Source organism: Bradysia coprophila, unplaced genomic scaffold (assembly GCF_014529535.1).
Source record: "Bradysia coprophila strain Holo2 unplaced genomic scaffold, BU_Bcop_v1 contig_211, whole genome shotgun sequence".
Classification (NCBI taxonomy): Eukaryota; Metazoa; Arthropoda; class Insecta; order Diptera; family Sciaridae; genus Bradysia; species Bradysia coprophila.
This window is the reverse complement of record NW_023503474.1, coordinates 662,694-687,714: the sequence shown is the minus strand read 5'-3', so window position 1 is coordinate 687,714 and position 25,021 is coordinate 662,694. Positions and strand designations below refer to the sequence as shown.

The window sequence follows — 25,021 nt, the reverse complement described above, 5'->3', positions numbered from 1 at the left end:
AGCATCCGGAGCTTCTACGCGATCAGTATTGGGACGAAATAGTGCCCAAAGAGCTGCCGTACACTGTTGTTCCGAACATTATCGCAAACATGAACCGAAAGGATCAGCCGAACACTACAAAGTGAAGCAAACGATGCACTCTATGCCAATATTTCGACAGCGAAGGGTGGTGAGGACGTGTATGCAGACTATGTAAGTGGACAGTATAGCCGAAGTGTTTTTCTTACCCCTAATTTATGATTTATTGCGTTCACAGGAAAGTGTCGATACTCCAATGGTGGAGCGTAGAAAGAATTGGTTCAGTCGACAAATATCTCGCATGGGTTCAGTGCGGAGCTCGTCGACAGCCTATTCGTCCGGTGGCGTATTCAAGCGAAACCGTAACAACTCGGTTTATGCTAATCCCGAGGCGGTTTACCAGGACAGACTACTCAACCGCCTGCGCATAAAATGAGTTTGTACGAGAAATTTGTGAGTCGGAAATCGGATCGACAACAGCGACAGTTTTTTGAAGCAAAGTGAGTGAATGATGACAATTTATACCCCCAGAACACCAGTCATTTTACTTGTATCTCTCTTCGAACAGATTCCAAATTAAATCTGAACGGAGCACTCTCGACAGCCACCACAGAAAAACCGTCCCGGATCCCTACACCAGACGTTTCAAATGACAAAGAGAATCGATTCAATTTGATGCCAACGCCATCGTCCCAGTCCAGCAACAACCAGCATTCCATTTTGAATATAGCAGAAAGCGTTGCGCTTGCAACTCGAAAACTTGCCACCGAGCGAGTGTCTATCCAACACCGACGAAAGACGACACCCTTCCAATAGCAACTCTCCAGCTCAGTCCCATAAACGAAATGGATTCCGGTTCGGTGAACAATACCCTTAACACCAACAGTCCCACCACAGCCGAACTCGCTCGCTCGGTGGTGATACCAACGGTAACATCTAGTGGCAGTTTTGCCGAAATTACAAACACACCGTCCATGATGCGCGTCACTCTATTCCCGAAAGTGACGAACGGCACATCGCCCAGCCACGAAGTATCCGTGTCCATTCAAACGATGCCGATGAATTCATCGCCAACGACTCCATCGAATGTTATCATCACCGAAATACCATCCGACACAATGGACGACGAAGTGGACGGGATCAGGGGACGCCCACTTTCGCGGCAAAGCAGTTCATTGTCGGCTGCACCGCACGTCGGTCGTATGCGAACGATATCGGACGCATCGAATAAATCGCCAGTGCCAGGACGGCAGAATAATTTAGGAAATTCGTCGGCACCGTCGACTTTGAAGAAAAGCACACCGGAACAGAAAACCGGAGAGGTTTACGTTTGAGTCGATGATATGTTGGTTGGATATGTCGGGCTGGAACGTTTTTTTTTTGTAAATAAAGGAAAGAGTGGGAGATGGGTTTCCATTCGACCAGTTCTGTTACACCAACAGCCCTAACTGCAATTCAAAGCATATTTGACTCATAAAGAGTTTTATGATCTTCCGATTCACCTTTTTTTAAGAAATTCAATTAATTCCGCGATGATGAATTTAAAACAACAATTATGTCGCTGTCGCCAGTAAGCCGGCTGAACCGGTCTGAATTGGAAGCACTAATTGCGCATAAATTTTGATTTTTAATTTTATTTCTTGTGATAATACTTTTAGTTGTAACAACCGTAAAAGGAAATTCTATTTTGTAAAAAGTTTCTGTTTGCCGCGACCGAGCGACCGTTTTTTTATCTCTCCTTCTTATTATTGTGCTAATGAAAAATGTTAAGGATTTTTAATAGGCCATAATGTTATAGATGTTTACGTTTTAAGTTACAGTAAAAATTGTTAAAAATCAAGAAAAGAAAATTGAGTTTCTTTTGCAGTTGATTGCCGAAAAACCACTCATGAGGCGATCGGAAGATACCGAACAAATGACTTTTCAGATGGCGTTTGAACGCCTTTATACCATTCAAATCGCGCAAAGCCGATGGCAAACTGTTAAAAAAACTGAAACCACGGATCTCTACTGCCTTTTGTCCAAAACTGGTTTGGGAAAATGACGGATGAAGAAGATTTCTTCCCCTAGTTAAGTGATCGTGGACGTCACCATTCGGTCTTACTTCAACATCGTGCTTTATCAGATCGTTCTTTAAGGAAAAAACCAACGATGCCGTCTGAAGAGCATTAAAATAATCGATTGGTAGGATCGACCTGTTAAAGTAGTCTTTCGCTGAAGCTCTGAACTTCAAACCGTGAATATTACGTAATGCTCTTTTCTGGAGTAACAACAAATCATTCAAAACACCTCTTGGTGCTGAATTCCAGATTGGATTCAAGTAACTCACTAGGCCCCACCTTATGGGTGGGTCAGGTCCCTTGACTGACTGAATAAATATTCGTAACTTGACGGTTGCGGTGTATAAAATCGTACAAGAATTGTCAAGTTACGAATTCTTTAAAGTTACGAAAATACGAAAATCTGCACTCTGGGTTGTCACCTTAATGCGAATGTCCATACGATTCGTAACTTTTAAGATGACAACTGTCAAGTTACGAAATCTTAAATTCACGAGAATCTGCGCGCTTCTTATTTTCGTATAAATTGCGCATTCGCTTTATTATATTCCAAAATTTTTTTCAGAAAGTCCCATTGTCTGCTATAAGCGGTGGTGAAAAGATTTCTTGATTATGTATTGAACGTGTGGATTACGGCCCTCGCTTCGCTCAGGCCGCAAAGTCCACACTTGTTCAATTTTTTGTATACAAACAACTACCACGAAATCACTCAAAAAAATCTTTTCGAAATAAAGTCTAGATTGTTACTCCAATACTTTCCATTTACTAACCTAAGCCTCATGTATTCCAGTCCTAGTCGATTAAAAAAAAATATGGAAGGCCTCGCTTTGCTCTGACTGTAAAGCTCACGTTCGTTTAAATTTTCTAAATTATGAGAATTTTTTTAGCAATTAAATCTACTGAAACTCGGCCTCATTTGATCATGAATAAAGTATGTAACTCGTGTGATTACGGCCCTCGCTTCGCTCTGGCCGCAAAGTTCACACTCGATGATTTTTTTTCTAGCATAGGCAACAATAAATGACACATAAAAGTCTTTTCGGAATAAATAACAGATTATTACTTCAGTATTTTCCATTAACCAACTTAACCCGATTTATTTCAGTACTTACAGTCCATAAACTTTAAAAATATTTGGTTTCAGTATATTTAGCTAATCCTTCTGTCACATCTTTTGACAGCTTTTTACGTTTTAGTACGTTTTCTCTCCCAGCAGCAAAAACCCTATCCCAGTACAAAAAGTATATCGAATGCCGCAAATGCATTTAAAAACGAACATTCGTTGAAATACTTTTTTATCACACCAAATCTTTATCATTTTATACAAATATGTTCATCTTTATAATAACACAACATCGGTGATTTGCATGCAATTTAAACAAAACCAAATCAATTGTTCATGTGTTACATTTACATTATGGAAGAGGAATGTCTTATTCTTTATCCAAATTTGTGCACAGCTAACTGTGTTTTTCTTTCTTTGTTTAACAAGTGTAACTTTCTGCAATAAGTCACTAAATAAACATTTCGATAAACTACAAAATAATTCAAAAATATTGTATTGTGGCTTGCCTACGTCTACGATATGCAAATTTATTAAATTTTTGTGGACGAAAGAGCGACGCAATCTCAATAAACTAAACAGACATCTGAAACAAATTATGATCGGATCTACTACCCTCTCGTTTTCATACGTTTTGTTCATTATTTCATTATTGTTCCTTGACATTAGAGATTTTTTTTTTTTTCATTGTGCAAAAGTCAACCGACAAGAGGACAGCGAATTATAAAACTTGTTCTTCAATTTGTAAATTTTAATTTAATTTTGTGCTTTATTGTGACTTTGATATCAATTTCTATCAGTATTTTCGAAATTAGTTCAGCTAAATGCAAAGGAGTTGCGTGTTCAAATGTTGGATTTGTTGTATTAAATCAGTAAAAATGTTTTCTGTTTTGATCGTCTACAATCATTGTTTGGAATATTCTGTTTCGAATAGTTAACAATATTATTAACCAAGATGGCTCAGTATGTTTCTCAATTCGTCGGTCCGAAAATCAATAAATTGAAACAACTTTAAACATTTTGTGACCTTAACGCCATAATATCAGCTGTGGCTCAAAATATAAATACAAAAATCAAATTAGAATTTCTTACGTGTAGTCGAATTGACTTCAGACATAATTTTGTCATTTCGCTTGCACGTAAGGTGCGAGTTTTTTTAAAAGGAATTTTAACGTGATCTTATGTGTTTAAAGATTGAATTAATAGCTGATGTGTTATGTGACAATAAAGTCACGAAGCGTCGGAAAATGTTTCAATTTTGGATATTTTTGATCGACAAATCGAGAGACATGAAACCTCTAAAATGTGCAATAACTATTCGGTATAAGTATTACCGCTGTGCATTTTATATGTGATTATGATGGCCAATAATATTGATGATGTCTCTAATATCTGCAAGTTCGAACAAAACGCCTTTACGTTGCAGTTTGTAAATGGATGAATTCCCTAAGATGAAACAACACGCCTTTACGTTTCTCTTCGTAAATGGAATTGTACAAACGCCTTTATGTTACATTTCGTATAAGGATGAATTCCCAAGGATTGTACAAAAATACTTTACAGTAAAGGCTTTACGTTACATTTCGTAAAAGGATAAATTACTAATTGATAAGATTAACAATAAACAGATTATCATTAAGAAAAAAAAATTAACAAAATGTTTGTTAAATCCTAGCGATTTTTTGATTTTGATTTTTTGGTGAGATTTGGTGACATCACAAAAATTCGCATCACAAAGATCCGCACTGACTTAAAACACCTCTTTGTCTTATTTTGTCATAAATTGTTCACTCCTTTTATTTGATTGCAAAGAAATTTTCAGAACAAACAGAAAGATGCTTTAAAGAGGAGGTATTTCTTGTCTACCTCTTGAATAAAATTTAAACTCATGTGAATACGGCCGCAAAGCTCACAGTAGTTGAAATTTTCTAGATTAAAAGACTTTTTTAGCAAATAAATCTACTGAATTGACCCGATTTGCTCATCAATAAGGTATGCAACTAGTGTGTTTACGGCCCTCGCTTCGCTCTGGCCGCAAAGTTCACACTCGTTGATTTTTTTTCTAGCATAGACAGCAAGAAATCACTCATAGAAGTCTTTTCAGAACAAATCATAGATTATTGATCCATCATTTTCCATTAACGTTAACTTCGTTAGTAATTTCAGTTCTGTCGAAATTACTCCGTATGATAAGGAGACAGAGCCATCACAAATTTCATTCTTAGTCGAATAATTTTTTTTGTTGAGGATTATTCAAGCTATCGTGCTATCAAGCGACCGACGAGACGAAAATTCTTTTGGGAATATCTCTAAGACCTGCTCTAAGGTGACTCGTCCGTTATTGGCCATCTTCAAACTTAACCTCAGGAATTTAATTCCTCTCGATTAAAAAAAAGTTTTGGAAATCTGTTGAGAAATACTCAAGTTATCAAACGTTGACCCAAAAATTCTTTTGGGAATATCTCAGAGATCTCCGGTCTATTATAGCCCATCTTTGAACTTAACGTGAGGAATTGAATTCCCCGTCGATTAAAAAGAAGTTTTTGGAAATCCGTTTAGGATTATTCAAGTTATCGTGGAATCAAGCGACGAGCCAAAAATTCTATTAAGAATATCTTTAAGATCACCGGTCCGTTATAGCCCATCTTCAAACTTGACCTGAGGAATTGAATTCCTCTTCGATAAAAAAAAGTTTTTGGAAATCCACTAAGAATTACTCGAGTTATCTTGTTATCAAGAGACAAGACAAAAATTCTTTCGAGAATATCTCCGAGCTCCCCAGTCTGTTATAGCCTATCTTCGAACTTAACCTAAAGAATTTAATTCCTCGTCAAATAAAAAAAATAATTTGGAACTCAGTTGAAGATTGCTCAAGTTATCGTGTTATCAAGCAATGAGACAAAAATTCTTTTGGGAATATCTTTAAGATCATCGGTACATCATAGCCCATCTTCGAACTTAACCTCAGGAATTTAATTCCCCGTCGAATAAAAAAAAAATTGGAAATCCATTGAGAATTACTCGAGTTATCGTGTTATCAAAAAATGAACAAAGTGTGACAAACATTTTCTGTATTTAAGATTTTTGGTCATACATTCATGTATTTTCAATCATAGTGAACATTTTGTGACAAACATTTTAGAGTGTTTATCATCCGTAAGACCCATGACTTTCAGTCAAGGGAATAAATGCCAATATATATTTCGTCTTTAGTTCAAACATTTAAAAAAAAAGTCAAAAATGTAAAAACAACTGATTTTGTCATGCAAAAATATAGATAAAAATTGACAAAATTGACGACCACTAAAATATGTCGTCGATTTATATGCATTTTTTATGCATAGGTAAAAAAGACAGAAACACGCAACGCAATATTTTGTCTCACATCAAAGTTCGACTTGCTTGTAAGACAAATATTGCGTTGCGTGTTTCTGTCTTTTTTACCTATGCATAAAAAATGCATATAAATCGACGACATATTTTCGTGGTCGGCAATTTTGTCAATTTTTATCTATATTTTTGCATGACAAAATCAGTTGTTTTTACATTTTTGACTTTTTTTTAAATGTTTGAACTAAAGACGAAATATATTGGCGCAATTATTTAAAAGAAAAATTGTCTTTTTTGAGCTAATCCGCCTACAAAATTCATTAAATGTTAAAATTATATCGATAAGATCCATTTTGAAAGTGTTGCATTGAATGCAAATAGAATTGAATACAGACGATTCATGGATTACTTCGGGGGAAGAAACAATTTTGGGATCTCGTAAACAAAATTAAAATTGACAAAATTGCCGACCATGAAAATATGTCGTCGATTTATATGCATTTTTTATGCATAGGTAAAAAAGACAGAAACACGCAACGCAATATTTTGTCTCACATCAAAGTTCGACTTGCTTGTAAGACAAATATTGCGTTGCGTGTTTCTGTCTTTTTTACCTATGCATAAAAAATGCATATAAATCGACGACATACTTTCGTGGTCGGCAATTTTGTCAATTTTTATCTATATTTTTGCATGACAAAATCAGTTGTTTTTACATTTTTGACTTTTTTTTAAATGTTTGAACTAAAGACGAAATATATTGGCGCAATTATTTAAAAGAAAAATTGTCTTTTTTGAGCTAATCCGCCTACAAAATTCATTAAATGTTAAAATTATATCGATAAGATCCATTTTGAAAGTGTTGCATTGAATGCAAATAGAATTGAATACAGACGATTCATGGATTACTTCGGGGGAAGAAACAATTTTGGGATCTCGTAAACAAAATTAAAATTGACAAAATTGCCGACCATGAAAATATGTCGTCGATTTATATGCATTTTTTATGCATAGGTAAAAAAGACAGAAACACGCAACGCAATATTTTGTCTCACATCAAAGTTCGACTTGCTTGTAAGACAAATATTGCGTTGCGTGTTTCTGTCTTTTTTACCTATGCATAAAAAATGCATATAAATCGACGACATATTTTCGTGGTCGGCAATTTTGTCAATTTTTATCTATATTTTTGCATGACAAAATCAGTTGTTTTTACATTTTTGACTTTTTTTTAAATGTTTGAACTAAAGACGAAATATATTGGCGCAATTATTTAAAAGAAAAATTGTCTTTTTTGAGCTAATCCGCCTACAAAATTCATTAAATGTTAAAATTATATCGATAAGATCCATTTTGAAAGTGTTGCATTGAATGCAAATAGAATTGAATACAGACGATTCATGGATTACTTCGGGGGAAGAAACAATTTTGGGATCTCGTAAACAAAATTAAAATTGACAAAATTGCCGACCATGAAAATATGTCGTCGATTTATATGCATTTTTTATGCATAGGTAAAAAAGACAGAAACACGCAACGCAATATTTTGTCTCACATCAAAGTTCGACTTGCTTGTAAGACAAATATTGCGTTGCGTGTTTCTGTCTTTTTTACCTATGCATAAAAAATGCATATAAATCGACGACATACTTTCGTGGTCGGCAATTTTGTCAATTTTTATCTATATTTTTGCATGACAAAATCAGTTGTTTTTACATTTTTGACTTTTTTTTAAATGTTTGAACTAAAGACGAAATATATTGGCGCAATTATTTAAAAGAAAAATTGTCTTTTTTGAGCTAATCCGCCTACAAAATTCATTAAATGTTAAAATTATATCGATAAGATCCATTTTGAAAGTGTTGCATTGAATGCAAATAGAATTGAATACAGACGATTCATGGATTACTTCGGGGGAAGAAACAATTTTGGGATCTCGTAAACAAAATTAAAATTGACAAAATTGCCGACCATGAAAATATGTCGTCGATTTATATGCATTTTTTATGCATAGGTAAAAAAGACAGAAACACGCAACGCAATATTTTGTCTCACATCAAAGTTCGACTTGCTTGTAAGACAAATATTGCGTTGCGTGTTTCTGTCTTTTTTACCTATGCATAAAAAATGCATATAAATCGACGACATATTTTCGTGGTCGGCAATTTTGTCAATTTTTATCTATATTTTTGCATGACAAAATCAGTTGTTTTTACATTTTTGACTTTTTTTTAAATGTTTGAACTAAAGACGAAATATATTGGCGCAATTATTTAAAAGAAAAATTGTCTTTTTTGAGCTAATCCGCCTACAAAATTCATTAAATGTTAAAATTATATCGATAAGATCCATTTTGAAAGTGTTGCATTGAATGCAAATAGAATTGAATACAGACGATTCATGGATTACTTCGGGGAAGAAACAATTTTGGGATCTCGTAAACAAAATTAAAATTGACAAAATTGCCGACCATGAAAATATGTCGTCGATTTATATGCATTTTCATGCTTCGGGGCCGAAAATGAGGGCAATTTTTCGAATTTTCTCGGGTTTCCGGCCCTCTGCATGAAAACTCACATGTGCACCTGTTTGGGACGGTTGATTTAAGGCACTTTCGCTTGTAGACCTCACTTCGTTCGGTCTACAATCCGCGAAATTGCCTAAAATCAATCGTCCAAAACAGGTACACAAATGACTATTTTTATGCATAGGTAAAAAAGACAGAAACAGGCAACGCAATATTTTGTCTCACATCAAAGTTCGACTTGCTTGTAAGACAAATATTGCGTTGCGTGTTTCTGTCTTTTTTACCTATGCATAAAAAATGCATATAAATCGACGACATATTTTCGTGGTCGGCAATTTTGTCAATTTTTATCTATATTTTGCATGACAAAATCAGTTGTTTTTACATTTTTGACTTTTTTTTAAATGTTTGAACTAAAGACGAAATATATTGGCGCAATTATTTAAAAGAAAAATTGTCTTTTTTGAGCTAATCCGCCTACAAAATTCATTAAATGTTAAAATTATATCGATAAGATCCATTTTGAAAGTGTTGCATTGAATGCAAATAGAATTGAATACAGACGATTCATGGATTACTTCGGGGGAAGAAACAATTTTGGGATCTCGTAAACAAAATTAAAATTGACAAAATTGCCGACCATGAAAATATGTCGTCGATTTACATGCATTTTTTATGCATAGGTAAAAAAAAACAGAAACACGCAACGCAATATTTTGTCTCACATCAAAGTTCGACTTGCTTGTAAGACAAATATTGCGTTGCGTGTTTCTGTCTTTTTTACCTATGCATAAAAAATGCATATAAATCGACGACATATTTTCGTGGTCGGCAATTTTGTCAATTTTTATCTATATTTTTGCATGACAAAATCAGTTGTTTTTACATTTTTGACTTTTTTTTAAATGTTTGAACTAAAGACGAAATATATTGGCGCAATTATTTAAAAGAAAAATTGTCTTTTTTGAGCTAATCCGCCTACAAAATTCATTAAATGTTAAAATTATATCGATAAGATCCATTTTGAAAGTGTTGCATTGAATGCAAATAGAATTGAATACAGACGATTCATGGATTACTTCGGGGGAAGAAACAATTTTGGGATCTCGTAAACAAAATTAAAATTGACAAAATTGCCGACCATGAAAATATGTCGTCGATTTACATGCATTTTTTATGCATAGGTAAAAAAAAACAGAAACACGCAACGCAATATTTTGTCTCACATCAAAGTTCGACTTGCTTGTAAGACAAATATTGCGTTGCGTGTTTCTGTCTTTTTTACCTATGCATAAAAAATGCATATAAATCGACGACATATTTTCGTGGTCGGCAATTTTGTCAATTTTTATCTATATTTTTGCATGACAAAATCAGTTGTTTTTACATTTTTGACTTTTTTTTAAATGTTTGAACTAAAGACGAAATATATTGGCGCAATTATTTAAAAGAAAAATTGTCTTTTTTGAGCTAATCCGCCTACAAAATTCATTAAATGTTAAAATTATATCGATAAGATCCATTTTGAAAGTGTTGCATTGAATGCAAATAGAATTGAATACAGACGATTCATGGATTACTTCGGGGGAAGAAACAATTTTGGGATCTCGTAAACAAAATTAAAATTGACAAAATTGCCGACCATGAAAATATGTCGTCGATTTATATGCATTTTTTATGCATAGGTAAAAAAGACAGAAACACGCAACGCAATATTTTGTCTCACATCAAAGTTCGACTTGCTTGTTGCTCGATAGCTTGAATAATCCTCAACAAAAAAAATTATTCGACTAAGAATGAAATTTGTGATGGCTCTGTCTCCTTATCATACGGAGTAATTTCGACAGAACTGAAATTACTAACGAAGTTAACGTTAATGGAAAATGATGGATCAATAATCTATGATTTGTTCTGAAAAGACTTCTATGAGTGATTTCTTGCTGTCTATGCTAGAAAAAAAATCAACGAGTGTGAACTTTGCGGCCAGAGCGAAGCGAGGGCCGTAAACACACTAGTTGCATACCTTATTGATGAGCAAATCGGGTCAATTCAGTAGATTTATTTGCTAAAAAAGTCTTTTAATCTAGAAAATTTCAACTACTGTGAGCTTTGCGGCCGTATTCACATGAGTTTAAATTTTATTCAAGAGGTAGACAAGAAATACCTCCTCTTTAAAGCATCTTTCTGTTTGTTCTGAAAATTTCTTTGCAATCAAATAAAAGGAGTGAACAATTTATGACAAAATAAGACAAAGAGGTGTTTTAAGTCAGTGCGGATCTTTGTGATGCGAATTTTTGTGATGTCACCAAATCTCACCAAAAAATCAAAATCAAAAAATCGCTAGGATTTAACAAACATTTTGTTAATTTTTTTTTCTTAATGATAATCTGTTTATTGTTAATCTTATCAATTAGTAATTTATCCTTTTACGAAATGTAACGTAAAGCCTTTACTGTAAAGTATTTTTGTACAATCCTTGGGAATTCATCCTTATACGAAATGTAACATAAAGGCGTTTGTACAATTCCATTTACGAAGAGAAACGTAAAGGCGTGTTGTTTCATCTTAGGGAATTCATCCATTTACAAACTGCAACGTAAAGGCGTTTTGTTCGAACTTGCAGATATTAGAGACATCATCAATATTATTGGCCATCATAATCACATATAAAATGCACAGCGGTAATACTTATACCGAATAGTTATTGCACATTTTAGAGGTTTCATGTCTCTCGATTTGTCGATCAAAAATATCCAAAATTGAAACATTTTCCGACGCTTCGTGACTTTATTGTCACATAACACATCAGCTATTAATTCAATCTTTAAACACATAAGATCACGTTAAAATTCCTTTTAAAAAAACTCGCACCTTACGTGCAAGCGAAATGACAAAATTATGTCTGAAGTCAATTCGACTACACGTAAGAAATTCTAATTTGATTTTTGTATTTATATTTTGAGCCACAGCTGATATTATGGCGTTAAGGTCACAAAATGTTTAAAGTTGTTTCAATTTATTGATTTTCGGACCGACGAATTGAGAAACATACTGAGCCATCTTGGTTAATAATATTGTTAACTATTCGAAACAGAATATTCCAAACAATGATTGTAGACGATCAAAACAGAAAACATTTTTACTGATTTAATACAACAAATCCAACATTTGAACACGCAACTCCTTTGCATTTAGCTGAACTAATTTCGAAAATACTGATAGAAATTGATATCAAAGTCACAATAAAGCACAAAAATTAAATTAAAATTTACAAATTGAAGAACAAGTTTTATAATTCGCTGTCCTCTTGTCGGTTGACTTTTGCACAATGAAAAAAAAAAAAAAAAATCTCTAATGTCAAGGAACAATAATGAAATAATGAACAAAACGTACATATGAAAACGAGAGGGTAGTAGATCCGATCATAATTTGTTTCAGATGTCTGTTTAGTTTATTGAGATTGCGTCGCTCTTTCGTCCACAAAAATTTAATAAATTTGCATATCGTAGACGTAGGCAAGCCACAATACAATATTTTTGAATTATTTTGTAGTTTATCGAAATGTTTATTTAGTGACTTATTGCAGAAAGTTACACTTGTTAAACAAAGAAAGTTAGCTGTGCACAAATTTGGATAAAGAATAAGACATTCCTCTTCCATAATGTAAATGTAACACATGAACAATTGATTTGGTTTTGTTTAAATTGCATGCAAATCACCGATGTTGTGTTATTATAAAGATGAACATATTTGCATAAAATGATAAAGATTTGGTGTGATAAAAAAGTATTTCAACGAATGTTCGTTTTTAAATGCATTTGCGGCATTCGATATACTTTTTGTACTGGGATAGGGTTTTTGCTGCTGGGAGAGAAAACGTACTAAAACGTAAAAAGCTGTCAAAAGATGTGACAGAAGGATTAGCTAAATATACTGAAATCAAATATTTTTAAAGTTTAGGGACTGTATCAAACAAAATTTTCTTGGAAAGTCGAAAATTACTCCGTATGATAAGGACACTACAATTTAGACAGATAATCTGTTTTTTTTTATTTTGGAAATCCGTTGAGGATTACTCAAGTTATCGTGTTATCAAGCGACAAGACAAGAATTCTTTTAAGAATATCTCTAAGATCACCCGACCGTCATAGCCCATCTTCGAACTTAACCTCAGGAATTCAATTCCCCGTCGATTAAAAAAAATTTTTTTGAAATCCATTGAAAATTACTCAAGTTATCGTGTTATCAAGCGACAAGACAAAAATTCTTTTAGGAATATCTCAGAGATCACCCGTCCTTTATAACCCATCTTCGAACTTAACCTCAGGAATTTAATTCCCCGTCGAATAAAAAAAGTTTTTGGAAACCCATTGAAAATTTCTCGAGTTATCGTGTTATCAAGGAATGAACAAAGTGTACAAGCGGTGTACAAGGGCTAGTTCGAAATATCTAGACGATTCAACAAGGTTTCTATTGAACAACACATAATTTGACTTCGAAGCATTAACAATAAAGAGACTATTCTCGATAAAGATAAAGCGTTCCCTTGAACCTAAACTCGAACAAGTCGTACAGAAATAAAATGAACAAAAGAGATGATAACGCAGAGCCTTGGAGGACCCCACAAATCACCTCCTTTGGCGTGCTCTCAGCGGCTACACTAACGAACTGTCTCCCTTTAGTCAAGTAACTCCTAACGAGATCATATGCATTACCAATTAGACCCATGTCGTGTAGTTTTTGCAACAGAATACAGTGGTTGACGGAATTGGCACAGTGGTGCTTTTTTAGTTTCAGATACGACGTATCAAAATGTAAGTTGAACTTCTAGATTTTGTAAAAATTTTATTTCTTATTTAAATATTTCCCGACTTGCAACATAATAAATACGAATAAAGTGTACATCAACGTACGGATAAAACCCCCAAAAACGCGATAAGACCAATGGTTTCAAATGTGAATAGTATTATAAGATAAATTATCTTAGTTCGTTCTAACGACAAATTTCCGTTTTCCGTGCTCAGACTCAACATGTTGTGAAATAGAACTAACTAAGATACGTTAAAATAAGGGGCCTGATAGGTCTGATTATAAGGGGACAACGTGATCAACTCAGAGGTACAGGTTACGTCGCCTCTGAGTTGATGACGTTTTCCTTTCAGGTCGGTATATTTGGTAAAGGTCTGGAAATTCTAAAGAATGTCGTAACATGTCATTGTGGAGTATTTGGAGATCCTTTTAAAAAAATCAAAAATATTCTTAAAGTAAGCCCGAGAAGACATTTTGAAGATGCTTTAACATTTACTTTTCACCGAGTTGCGACCATTGTGCGTAATAAGGAGTAATAAGAGGCGACTATTTTCCGCATTACGATTTTCAATTAAAATTTTTTTAAGAAGAAAGCAAAAAAGCCCAAAAAATAGTCTTTTCATTTTGTTAATTACGAAAAGCGAATGCAATAAATAAAAGAGCACGTTCTAAACGCTAAAAAGTAGTGGAACCAATTAGACTTATTTCTACTATAAAGTGGAAGATTTTCCAATTATTCGAAAATTGTTAGACCTCTGCTCGTCGGCCCGTAATAGTAGATTACATTGGATGCTGCGGAGGTAGTTCATTACATGAGGGATCAATTTTGTGAAACGAGCCGAACTCACAAGTGTGGTTTTAAGCAACAAGCTTTGGAAACGGTTATTTTGACAAGTGTAGAGTTGACTCGGGCTGAAGCCCTCGGATACTTTTACTCATCGTGATACGAGATATCAAATTATTTCACGTGTAAAGTATAACGTTTTACTTTACGAGCGAGGGAAAAGGTTTTCACTAGTGAGGGAATAGCCACTTTACCTCACTAGTAAAGTAAAAGATATTTTTTACATTTAGATGTAGAAAAAGACGAGTAAAAAGAGCGAAAGGCGTTATTAGCAAAATCGAAACAAAACGAGTCAGACAAAAACGAAAAGCATAAGAAAGAGGCCATCATTCAAAGCATCGAAGCTGAAATAGCTGAGGAGACTTTAAAGTTAAAAGTCGCCGAAAAGTTAATTGATGATGGTAATAACACTTCGTCAGCTGTAGTTAGCGAACGTAAATTAAATAAATCATCAGAAGATGAAATCAAAAAAATCAAAAAAAAAAAGACAAAAAATTAAGAAACTAGGCTTTTTTTTTTTAAATCAAACTACGTGAACTAAAGGTTACGTTGGGTATCTTATCTAGAGTAAACATTTTTTGGAAAAATCTTCGATAAAATATTTGTGAAAAATTCGGAAAATATTTTCCAAAGAATATTCTTTGAGAAGAACCAAAAAATCTACTTCATATATCCTTAATATGACTTTGGAAAGTCAAAAAAATTTTCGAATTCATCAAATTTAATCCAAAATCTCATATTTTAAAACTCCTGAAATGCTCCTTAAATTATCGAAATATCCTCCTTTATTCCTTAAAAAGGAGGCCGAATTTTGAGTGGGCTCCCTGCAAATACTGAGAAGCTCCAAGTTAACCTGTTACAGACGGCAAGCAATGACCAGTATTATTATCGCACGATGGCCCTCAAGTGAGATAAAATTTTATGAAAGGGAACCCAAAAAATGAGCATTGCTGGTAGTAAAGGGACCGTAGAGAATACAAAAAAACACACCGCAATGTCATCTTAAGCAAATGATCCTTTTCGCAGTCAGTGTCTCTCAAACTGAAACTGCAGCTGAAATAGTTGCGAAATAGTACATTTTGTTACGAATAATGAAAAGTTGAATTGACGTGTAAACTGTACTAATTTGACACTACCATTTAACTGAAAACTAAACAATTTCCTTGGAGCCATCCGTCAAGAATGTTCACACGAAGGTGGGTCACCACTTCTATTTCAGTTTACAGATAATAACTGAAATAGCTGCCCTGACAAGCACGTTTAAAATTGTGGGCGTGCGGGTAAAAAACGTCATCCGGTATGGGTGAACGCTCTACTGTTGAGCGACTTGTATATTTGCGGGTTTTTTTGTTACATAAAAAAAATGAAATATTCACATCATTCGGCAGAGAGGTCACAGATCGCAAATTCATTCTAATGATTACTGATAAGTATTTTCGACATTTTTTTCGTCGCTTCTAGATAACAATAAATATTCAGAGAATTTTCAATCAGGTCCGGAGTAAGAATTTGTTAGTTAAGTGAATCAAGGTTCTGAAAGAATAGGCTAAGACACTTTCGAGTCGATCACGAAGGCAGTGGAATAAAGATTTTCCTGTGGCGCCAAAAAGGTTTGTGAAACGTATATGACGATGTCAACTTAACAAAATAAAAATATTTTCAAGTTGACTTTTCACACAATTTGTAATGAGTGCGTTTAACAAATTTGATGTCGTGAGTGTCTTAACCTCTTTGTTTTCAGAACCTTGAAGTCAATAAGTTTCACGATTTATTTTAGGTGACGTTTCGAAGGACGAAATAGAAATCACTGTAGAATCAGTAGATCTAATTTTTTTGGCTGTTGGGCAGCACTGTTCCGATGACAATATTTTTTTGACGTTTTTATCTTGATTACCGGAAAGGAAATAGGGGAAATAGGTTTTCTTCCAAGGCCGTTCAAAATGTCAATTATCATCCACAGAGAAGCCAACACAGCTTCACTTTGAAGTTTTAACGAACAAATTTGTTTAAGTTGCGGTTATGTTTGTTTCTGTGACGATGACGGTCGGTTGTTTTCGGCTTGTCAAAATTCGTTTTTACCGTACGATGGAAGAAATCTATAGTGCCAAAGAGAAGCCATTTTTATTTTCGTATTTTCAACACATTGATAAGGACGTTTGTCAAGTCATTTAAGTTTAACGAAATTCAATTAGTTGTAAGCAATCAGTTTTAGATTTAGTGTGCGGAATCGCGGGAAATTTCCGGTTCTTCAAGTAAAATTCGCAAAGGAGTTCCTACTTGGAAATTCGTTTCTAATTAGACGGTCTCAAAATTATAGATCGGACATCCAATCGAATAAATCACATCAGCCACCTTAACGTTCATGCTATCTGCGAACGGTATTTGTTTATGATTTCGATAAATTCAGTTGGTGAATTTGAGGTTATCATAAGTTACAGTTAAATTGGCAACTCCCACACTCACTGTCTGTCGACGCTAATTGAAATGTACCGAGAAAATACTAAAGTAAGTTTACCGGAGTGTATGTTGAAATAAGAATTTTCCTAATCGATTTGAATTTCACGGAAACTTCCACTGCCTTTTTATTTAACGCTAAGCTTTCGAACCAGCGATCGATACAATCTAAAAGTAGTTATTTGCAACATAGGCCATTTATTAGAAGGTCAGTACCGGAAAGCATTTTCGAAAATTCAGAGCCGCGTGGTGAGCTTTTTATACTGTTCTATGAAACCTACGGCGCATGACCAAACATCACACCCCATAGTTAATCCAATAGTGTCCCTTGGAACGGATCACATGATGTATACAGACTATAGTTATATGAGTTGACGTGGCTTTCTCGAATGTGCTTTTAATCGATAATTGTAGCGTCAGCGTTAGGGTGATGTCAATGACATATCATGTCATTGGATGATGTAATAAAGTGACAATGAATATTTGCACAATACCAGGCTGCTATTATTCCCTTGACTGAAAGTCATTACCTTGACTGGAAGTCAGGGTCTTATGACAGAAAATAACCTTAAATGTCCGTAACGCTAAGGTCACTATGATATTTTGAAAATGTTCTACATTGGCAAAAAAACGTCCGTAAACTTGCTACATCGAAAACTCTAGCAATTCTTAATAAAATTGTTGTATTGCTTGGTCAGTAATTCAACATTGACAAAGTGTTGTATTGCTTTGACTTGACCAAAATTGTTGAAAAAATTTCTTTTATTCAACGAAGGGCGAACGAAACGTGTTACCGTTTACGATTCGTGATTATGATTGTAAACGGTAAAACGTTTCGTCACGAATCGTAAACGGTAACACGTTTCGTTCGCCCTTCGTTGAATAAAAGAAATTTTTTCAACAATTTTGGTCAAGTCAAAGCAATACAACACTTTGTCAAAATAGCAATTCTTAACCGAGTTCTTAACCGATTTTAAAAATGCTGAGTTTTAATCGACGGAGAATGAAATTCTTGAGGTTGAGTTCGTAGATTATGGATCTCGGACACATTCTGCGTGAAATTGTATTCTTAAAAGAATTTTCCCTTGCTTAAAAGGTCTTAAAGGCACCAGCTCATTTTATTATCGAAATTATTATCGAAAAATTTGGTCAGTCAAAGGACCTGACCCGCCCATGAAGTGACCTTCTTAGTGAGCCTAGTTTCAAAGAAAATGGAAAAAGTTCGAAGTGAAGACTTCCAATGACATTTTCATTGTTTTTTTCCGAATCCGACAGTGTGTCACTCTGATTACTAGCGAAAGTATTTCGTGCGCGTCCAAGAAGAATAAACAGAAGAGTGGTAGAATACAGTGTAGATTAAAGTGCGTAATTAAATGTTTTGAACGAATACCGAACAGAAGAGAAAAAATATTTGCCAAAAATTTGCGTAAAAATTCGGTTCAGTCGCAATGTGCTAAGACGGTTTTGCTTTGGTGGAATAGTGGTTTTTTTTGGTCAATATTCAAAAAATAACGTTTAAAAGCCCAGGGGCAATAATTTTGATTACGTTTCCGGGAATGAACCAGTATGTCAAGGTCAGATAATTTTGGTTAAAGAGCTTCGAGACTGTTTAATTTTTGTTTTTTAGTTGTTTCAATAAAAAGTTCTTCTTTTATGAGCGATTTGTTCACAATTTGACTTGACTGCGATGCCCAATAAGTGAGTCAAAGGAGCTTGTTTAAATGAGTGTGATCGTGTGAAAATCATTACACTCGTTCCGCCACGCTTCACGAACATTCACTCTCGGATCAAGCACACAATCATGATTCACTTACTTGACCAAGTGTGAACAAACTATTATTCGGCGAGCAAGTCACTTTTTGTTGTTTTCCTAAAATGTTCTGTTTTTGGACGACGTTGTAACTTTCAGACAATTATGTCGAGCATGGGCAACAGGAATGCTTATTATTTTACACTCGCCAAACCATGAAAACTCTGAATATCATGCGTTATCGGAAACCACACTTTTTTAGTTCTCTCTCAGCAGCCCGTGCAAACAGGTCTAGGGATTCCGTCGATGTTTTCCTTAATGGTGGAGTTTGTTTGTGCTATTCGTCAAAGAGAGAAATTTGATACGAAGGCGGAACTTACTCTCCGTATCAACGAGTAGGGTGATGCACATCGAACGATCAACTCGTTCGGCTTTATATCGCGTATTTTCGGTTTCGTTTTTATTCTCATTCTTCTTCTATACATCCAAGCTCAACCTTGAACGGTGTGTATTATATTTGGTTTTGTTGGTTGCGTATTTCATGGTGTGACGAGTGTAAAATTGTGTACATCACTTGGATTGAAACCACGACATTACAGTATATGTGTGAATGCGTATACCGAGAGAATAATTTTTGCATGAGTATTTATGATTCATCTCGACTTCGTCTCGTCGTTCATACTACTACTACATACTACTACTACATTCATACTTTTTATGCAAAAATTATTCTCTCGGTATACGAATTCACACGTATGCTGTAATTTCGTGGTTTCAATCCAAGTGATGCAAATAACTATTAACCATTTGCTCTTGGCTTTCGATTTGTTGTTTCTTTTGATGAAGCAAGTGCCGCAAGCAGTAAATTGTTACTGATAAATGAGACTCTTCCTCACAACATCAGGAACATGTGACATTTTAGCAATGTTTTAGAAAAATGAATTTTGCAATGTAAGACCAACAAAGCAAATCTTTTTCCAGGACCAATAAAAATGATTTTTCAAACGAGAACAAAGATGACGCACCAACCATCAGCTACTTTCGACTGGTAGGTGGACATTTGCGTTTATCTGGAGCCATACTCACATTCGATTTCTTTTCAGTATCGATTCGCTACGTCCGTCGAATTTTTCCTAATATTCCTAGGCGTTGTTTTCACCACCCTCAAATCGTTTGGAATGCCATTGATGATCATAGCGTACGGGGAATTCACAACGTTACTCGTAGCCCGTACTTACCAGAATGGAACCAGTTCAAACACGATACTACTGCAGTTGTTCGGTGGCGGAAGAGTTCTGTAAGTTTTTTCTCTGATTCACGTGTGAGAGTAATCGTACGTAATGAAACAGTGACGGCATACGAAATTGTGCAATTTAAACCTAAAAGAGTAATTATACCTCTCTAGGTTTAATTACTCTGAGAGTTAAACGTATACGTAAATGATCGAAAAATGGAAGAAAACAAGACGAGGAAAAGAAAATGGGAAAGTTCTGTAAATTTCCTTTGTTTCGCAGTACCAAGGGAACGGTCGAAGAGAATCGCTTTGCCATTATCGAGGATTCGATAGCTTACGGCATACTGATGACAACAGTTTCAGTCTTCCAGTTTGTTATGGGCATATTTTCCGTCGATTTGTTCAACTACACTGCCATGTAATGTCTGACTGGATGTCGCAAAAAAAGTATTACCAGTCGACGATGCAACGGTTTTATTGTCATTTTATTTGCAGAAAACAGATCACTCGAATCCGGATAAAATACTTTAGTTCAATGATCCGACAAGAGGTTGGTTGGTTCGACTGTGCGTCGTCCGAGTCAAATGTAGCGGTCAGAATATCGGAGTAATTTGACGAGTTTGGTTTTTGTTTAAAATCGAAAATTAAAATCGAATTTTCAACTTCTGCAGAGACATTGAAAAGATCCGCGAAGGCATCGCCGAAAAAGTCAGCCACTTCCTATGTTTAATGATCGGATTCGTGATTTGTGTGGCGCTTTCATTTTCGTACGGCTGGAAACTGACTTTAGTCGTCATTGGCTACGTGCCGATTCTTCTCATATCCAATATGATCATAGCACGGGTGAGTATCGGAGGCCGGTTCACTTGATACGTTTAATGCTTGTATTTGCGTGCAGTATAAAACTGATTTGACCGTTAGAAGTAATTAGACTCATGTCTCTCTCATGCCATTCATAGTTCCAATCGATTCTATCTGCCCAAGAGTCAAACGCGTATGCGGCTGCGAGCTCTGTGTCGGGGGAAGTTTTAGGTAAATTAGCCGACACCATCACTGAAATGTGTATCGACAAACATTATTGAAAATTCTTCCTTATTAGGTGGCATAAGGACAGTCGTTGCATCTTGTGGGGAAAAGAAGGAATCCGAGAGATATAATAAATTGTTGATATCAGGTAATGTTGGCAGTAAAAGATTGATTGTTGTTGGTGTGTTTGCTTAATCTTAACCTTGAACGAACTCAGAATTTATGTCAAATTGCTACGAAAATGAGAGCGTTTAAGAAAGTCATGTTCTGACTGCGTCCCCGTGTAATAATTACACATTTGATAAAGTACTTTTCCATTGATGTCGTAACATGAAATTTTTTCTAACATTTCGCCAAAGCACAACGATTCGGAATTCGCAAAGGATTGGCATCCGGAATTGGTGAGGGAATCATGCGTTTCATGTTTTACGCTATGAATTCGTTGGTATATTGGTACGGAGTGTCATTGGTGTTGGCTGACCGGCACGAAATTGAAAAGGAGTACACGCCGGAGACCTTGATGATCGTAAATTGAATTCTTGGTCATTGAGACGGAAATTTTTGTTAAAAAATTCATTTTTGCTAGACATGTTTCGGGTTGATTGCTGGAGCGGAAAATATATCCAGAAGTGCGCCATTTTTGGAGTTAGTAAATTTAATTCATGGAAACGATAACAGAGAGCGTTGCGTCCGGCTGTGCCAGAGAAGCGCCATCTGTTATCAATTCTTTGCTTTTCCGAAATTGAAATTGAAATTCCCATTTTGTCAGATGTTTCGCTATGGCACGTGGAGCGGCCGCCACCATTTTCAAAGTCATTGACCGAAAATCGAACATCGACCCAATGTCCGGCGACGGAAAGATGATCAATTATGGTGTCAAAGGAGACATCGAATTTCAGGACGTCGGATTCCATTACCCATCCCGTACGGATGTGCAAATTTTGGATCATCTGAGCGCCAAGTTTACAAGCGGTCAAACTGTTGCATTGGTCGGTAGCAGCGGAAACGGAAAGTCGACGTGCTTGCAATTATTGCAACGATTTTATGATCCGACGTTCGGTCGAGTTCTGATCGATGGTCAGGACATTCGAAGTTTCAACATTTCATGGCTGCGTTCGAAGATGGCGTTCGTCGGCCAAGAGCCGGTACTGTTTGCAACGACTATTGAGGAAAACATTCGTTATGGAAAGCCGGATGCAAGCAGGTTTAGTATCGAAATATTCAAGCGGGGATTCCCCAACCTAATTCCTTTGTTTGCTGCACGTTTTCAGAAAAGAAATCGAAGAATCAGCCAAAATGTCCGGGGCACACGACTTTATCGTGAAACTGCAAGATGTAAATTGAAAGCTTGTACCTTCAGGCACACCCTGCGTTTCTTATCTCGAAATCATCTTTTGCAGGGCTATCAAACCTTAGTGGGAGAAAGAGGATGTCAACTGTCCGGTGGTCAAAGGCAACGCATTGCCATTTCCCGAGCATTGATACAGAATCCGACCATTCTGCTGCTCGACGAATCAACATCAGCATTGGATACAGATACTGAACGGCTGGTGCAGGACGCATTGGACAAGGCAAGCAAAGGACGAACAACAATCGTCGTGTCTCACAGGTCATCTAATTTTGCTCGGCCCTTCCGATTTGACTGACCAATTCGAAATTCCGTTTAGGCTGTCGGCTATCCGGAATGCAGATCGAATATTGTTCATTGAGAAGGGCAAAATAGTTGAAGATGGAACGCACGACGAATTGATTAAATTGCAAGGATCCTACTACAATATGATGCGCTCGAATAACATGGACAGCGACAGCATTGGTAAATTGGTCCAAGAGCAAACCTTTGCTGAAAGTCAACCAATTCAAGACAACCAAACCGCAGTAACTATCGAAGTACTCAAAAAGGAACCGGAGCGTGTCAACTACGGAGCCGTTTTTCTACGAATTTTACTGATCGCTAGACCGGAATGGTTTTCCCTTTTCCTTGCATTCATATGTGCTCTTATAATCGGTGCTTCCATACCGGCGTATTCTATTCTATTCGGAGAGTTTTACGGAGTACTGGTCATCTTTGATGCGGACGAAGCCACTGCAGCGGCAAATTCACTTTGTGTGGCGTTTTTGGTACTCGGAATTTTAATTGGTGTTGCGACAGTCATCCAAACATATTTGTTCAACAATGCTGGGGTACATCTGACCACAAGAATTCGGTGAGTAAGCTGAAACCTTGACGAGGATCCCTCGTCACTGAAGCTTGCCGGCGATCACTTTTTCTTGCTATTCGATTCTTGCAAAGAGTTTGATATCGCGCAGACGCTGGAACCGGACACAATAACATTTGTTTTCTTTTACGCAGGGCACGAGTCTTCGGTGCAATGATCAGGTGATTGTTATAACCCCATCAAGCTGGAAGGATTATCAGAGTTGAAAATGTTTCCTTCTTTTAGACAAGACATGGCCTGGTTCGACGATTCGAATAACTCTGTTGGTGCACTATCAGTACGATTGACTAGCGATGCCGCGACCGTACAAGGGGTTTGATAATTGAAGTGAAAAGGCGACGAGAATTTTAATTGTTCTCCTTCTCTGTATGATTTTAAGGCCATCGGCTATCCCTTGAGCGGTATGATTCAGTCGGTTGCAACGTTCGTTTTTGGTGTCAGCGTTGCATTTGCTTACATCTGGAAAATGGCACTGGTTATCCTTCCCACCGCTCCGCTGGTCATTTTTTCCGTTCTCTTCGAAGGAAAGTGAGTGCTTGGTACAATTTGACCAGACCATTCGAATTGGACAAAAAACCTCTTTTTTCAGATACATGGCCAACACAGCAGAGGTGGAAAGGAGGGGAATCGAAGAGATTGCGAAACTAGCCACCGAGGCAATATCGAACATTCGAACGGTGGCCAGTCTGCGACAGGAACCACATATTATAGCGCGATACTGCACACAAATGGCAAAAGTGGAACGAACAATTCGCAGGAAGCTTTCAATGCGTGGATTTCTCAATTCGCTGGTACAATCGATTCCTTTCTTCGGATTTTCACTTGCTCTTTACTACGGCGGTCTGTTGGTCGCCAATGAAGGCGTTCATCTCAAAAATATCATCAAAGTGTCTCAAACTTTACTGTTCGGGACTATGATGTTGGGTCAAACGGTATCATTTGCTCCGGCTTTCACTGCAGCGTTCGCTGCTGGACATCGACTGCTCCAAATCAGTAAACGGGAAACGAAAATTACATATGCAACACAAAGGGTCTATTCACACTAATACAAATACGTGTGTCGTACTATCCAATGATTATATTGAATGCAAGCACTTAATTAACGTTTGACGTTTGAAATTAGACAAAAAGTCGCAGAACTTTCCCGTCGCCCAACAATTGCAGAGTTCAAACTGGTTCCATTCTGGTAAGTACGGGGAGTAGCGGGAAAACAGGACCAGTAGGAAAATGTGCAGTTTTCCTTGATTTCTCGCCAATAGCTACCGTTGTATGTAGAAACTTGATTTTCTTAAAAATTAAATATTCTGAATCGTCGACGGTGCGATTTTATATTGAAAGGTGATGGAACATCCTTTTCATTGAAATCTCTGGAGAGGATCTCCACAAGTAGTTTTGTCATGAATTTCCCTTGGTTTGATTTTAGTGGTTGCACTGGACCTAGAGTGCCCTGATTACCCTGGACCCTGATTACGAAACTGCTGATAAAAGTTTTTTGAAGTTCTAACTTTCCGTGCGCACACATGAAGCCCGAGTTCGGTACCGACTGGCATTTTGGGTCTTTTCTTCCAGATATGTAAATAGGATGTTACTAAATTGGCATGATCTTTGCTCCTAGAGACTTTGACTGCAATTTAGTGTACTTTGCAGTTTTTCTCTTTATCATAAATATCACAGAGTGTTCCCGTCACAG

General features: G+C 36.2%; 1 protein-coding gene and 1 long non-coding RNA gene across 3 annotated transcripts; both read left to right on the top strand.

Moving 5' to 3' along the window:
- Positions 1-83: 83 nt before the first annotated feature.
- LOC119075474 lies at positions 84-619 on the top strand. Its single transcript, XR_005087403.1, has 3 exons — positions 84-192; positions 257-518; positions 587-619. It is a non-coding gene; the product is annotated as an uncharacterized LOC119075474 (long non-coding RNA).
- Positions 620-19,844: 19,225 nt separating this feature from the next.
- LOC119075467 (multidrug resistance protein homolog 65-like) lies at positions 19,845-24,411 on the top strand. Of its 2 annotated transcripts, none has more exons than XM_037181915.1 (17): positions 19,845-19,903; positions 19,959-20,152; positions 20,370-20,507; positions 20,585-20,695; positions 20,761-20,932; positions 21,049-21,121; positions 21,189-21,263; positions 21,475-21,641; positions 21,702-21,760; positions 21,885-22,319; positions 22,387-22,450; positions 22,516-22,724; positions 22,783-23,319; positions 23,466-23,492; positions 23,557-23,641; positions 23,708-23,859; positions 23,921-24,411. In XM_037181915.1, the coding sequence occupies exons 2-17, from the start codon at positions 20,034-20,036 to the stop codon at positions 24,375-24,377; spliced, it is 2,880 nt and encodes a 959-aa protein (XP_037037810.1). In that variant the 5' UTR covers positions 19,845-19,903; positions 19,959-20,033; the 3' UTR covers positions 24,378-24,411. The 2 variants fall into 2 exon arrangements, with proteins under 2 accessions (XP_037037810.1, XP_037037809.1); XM_037181914.1 differs by having other exon boundaries at positions 23,557-23,644; positions 23,711-23,859.
- Positions 24,412-25,021: the final 610 nt, after the last annotated feature.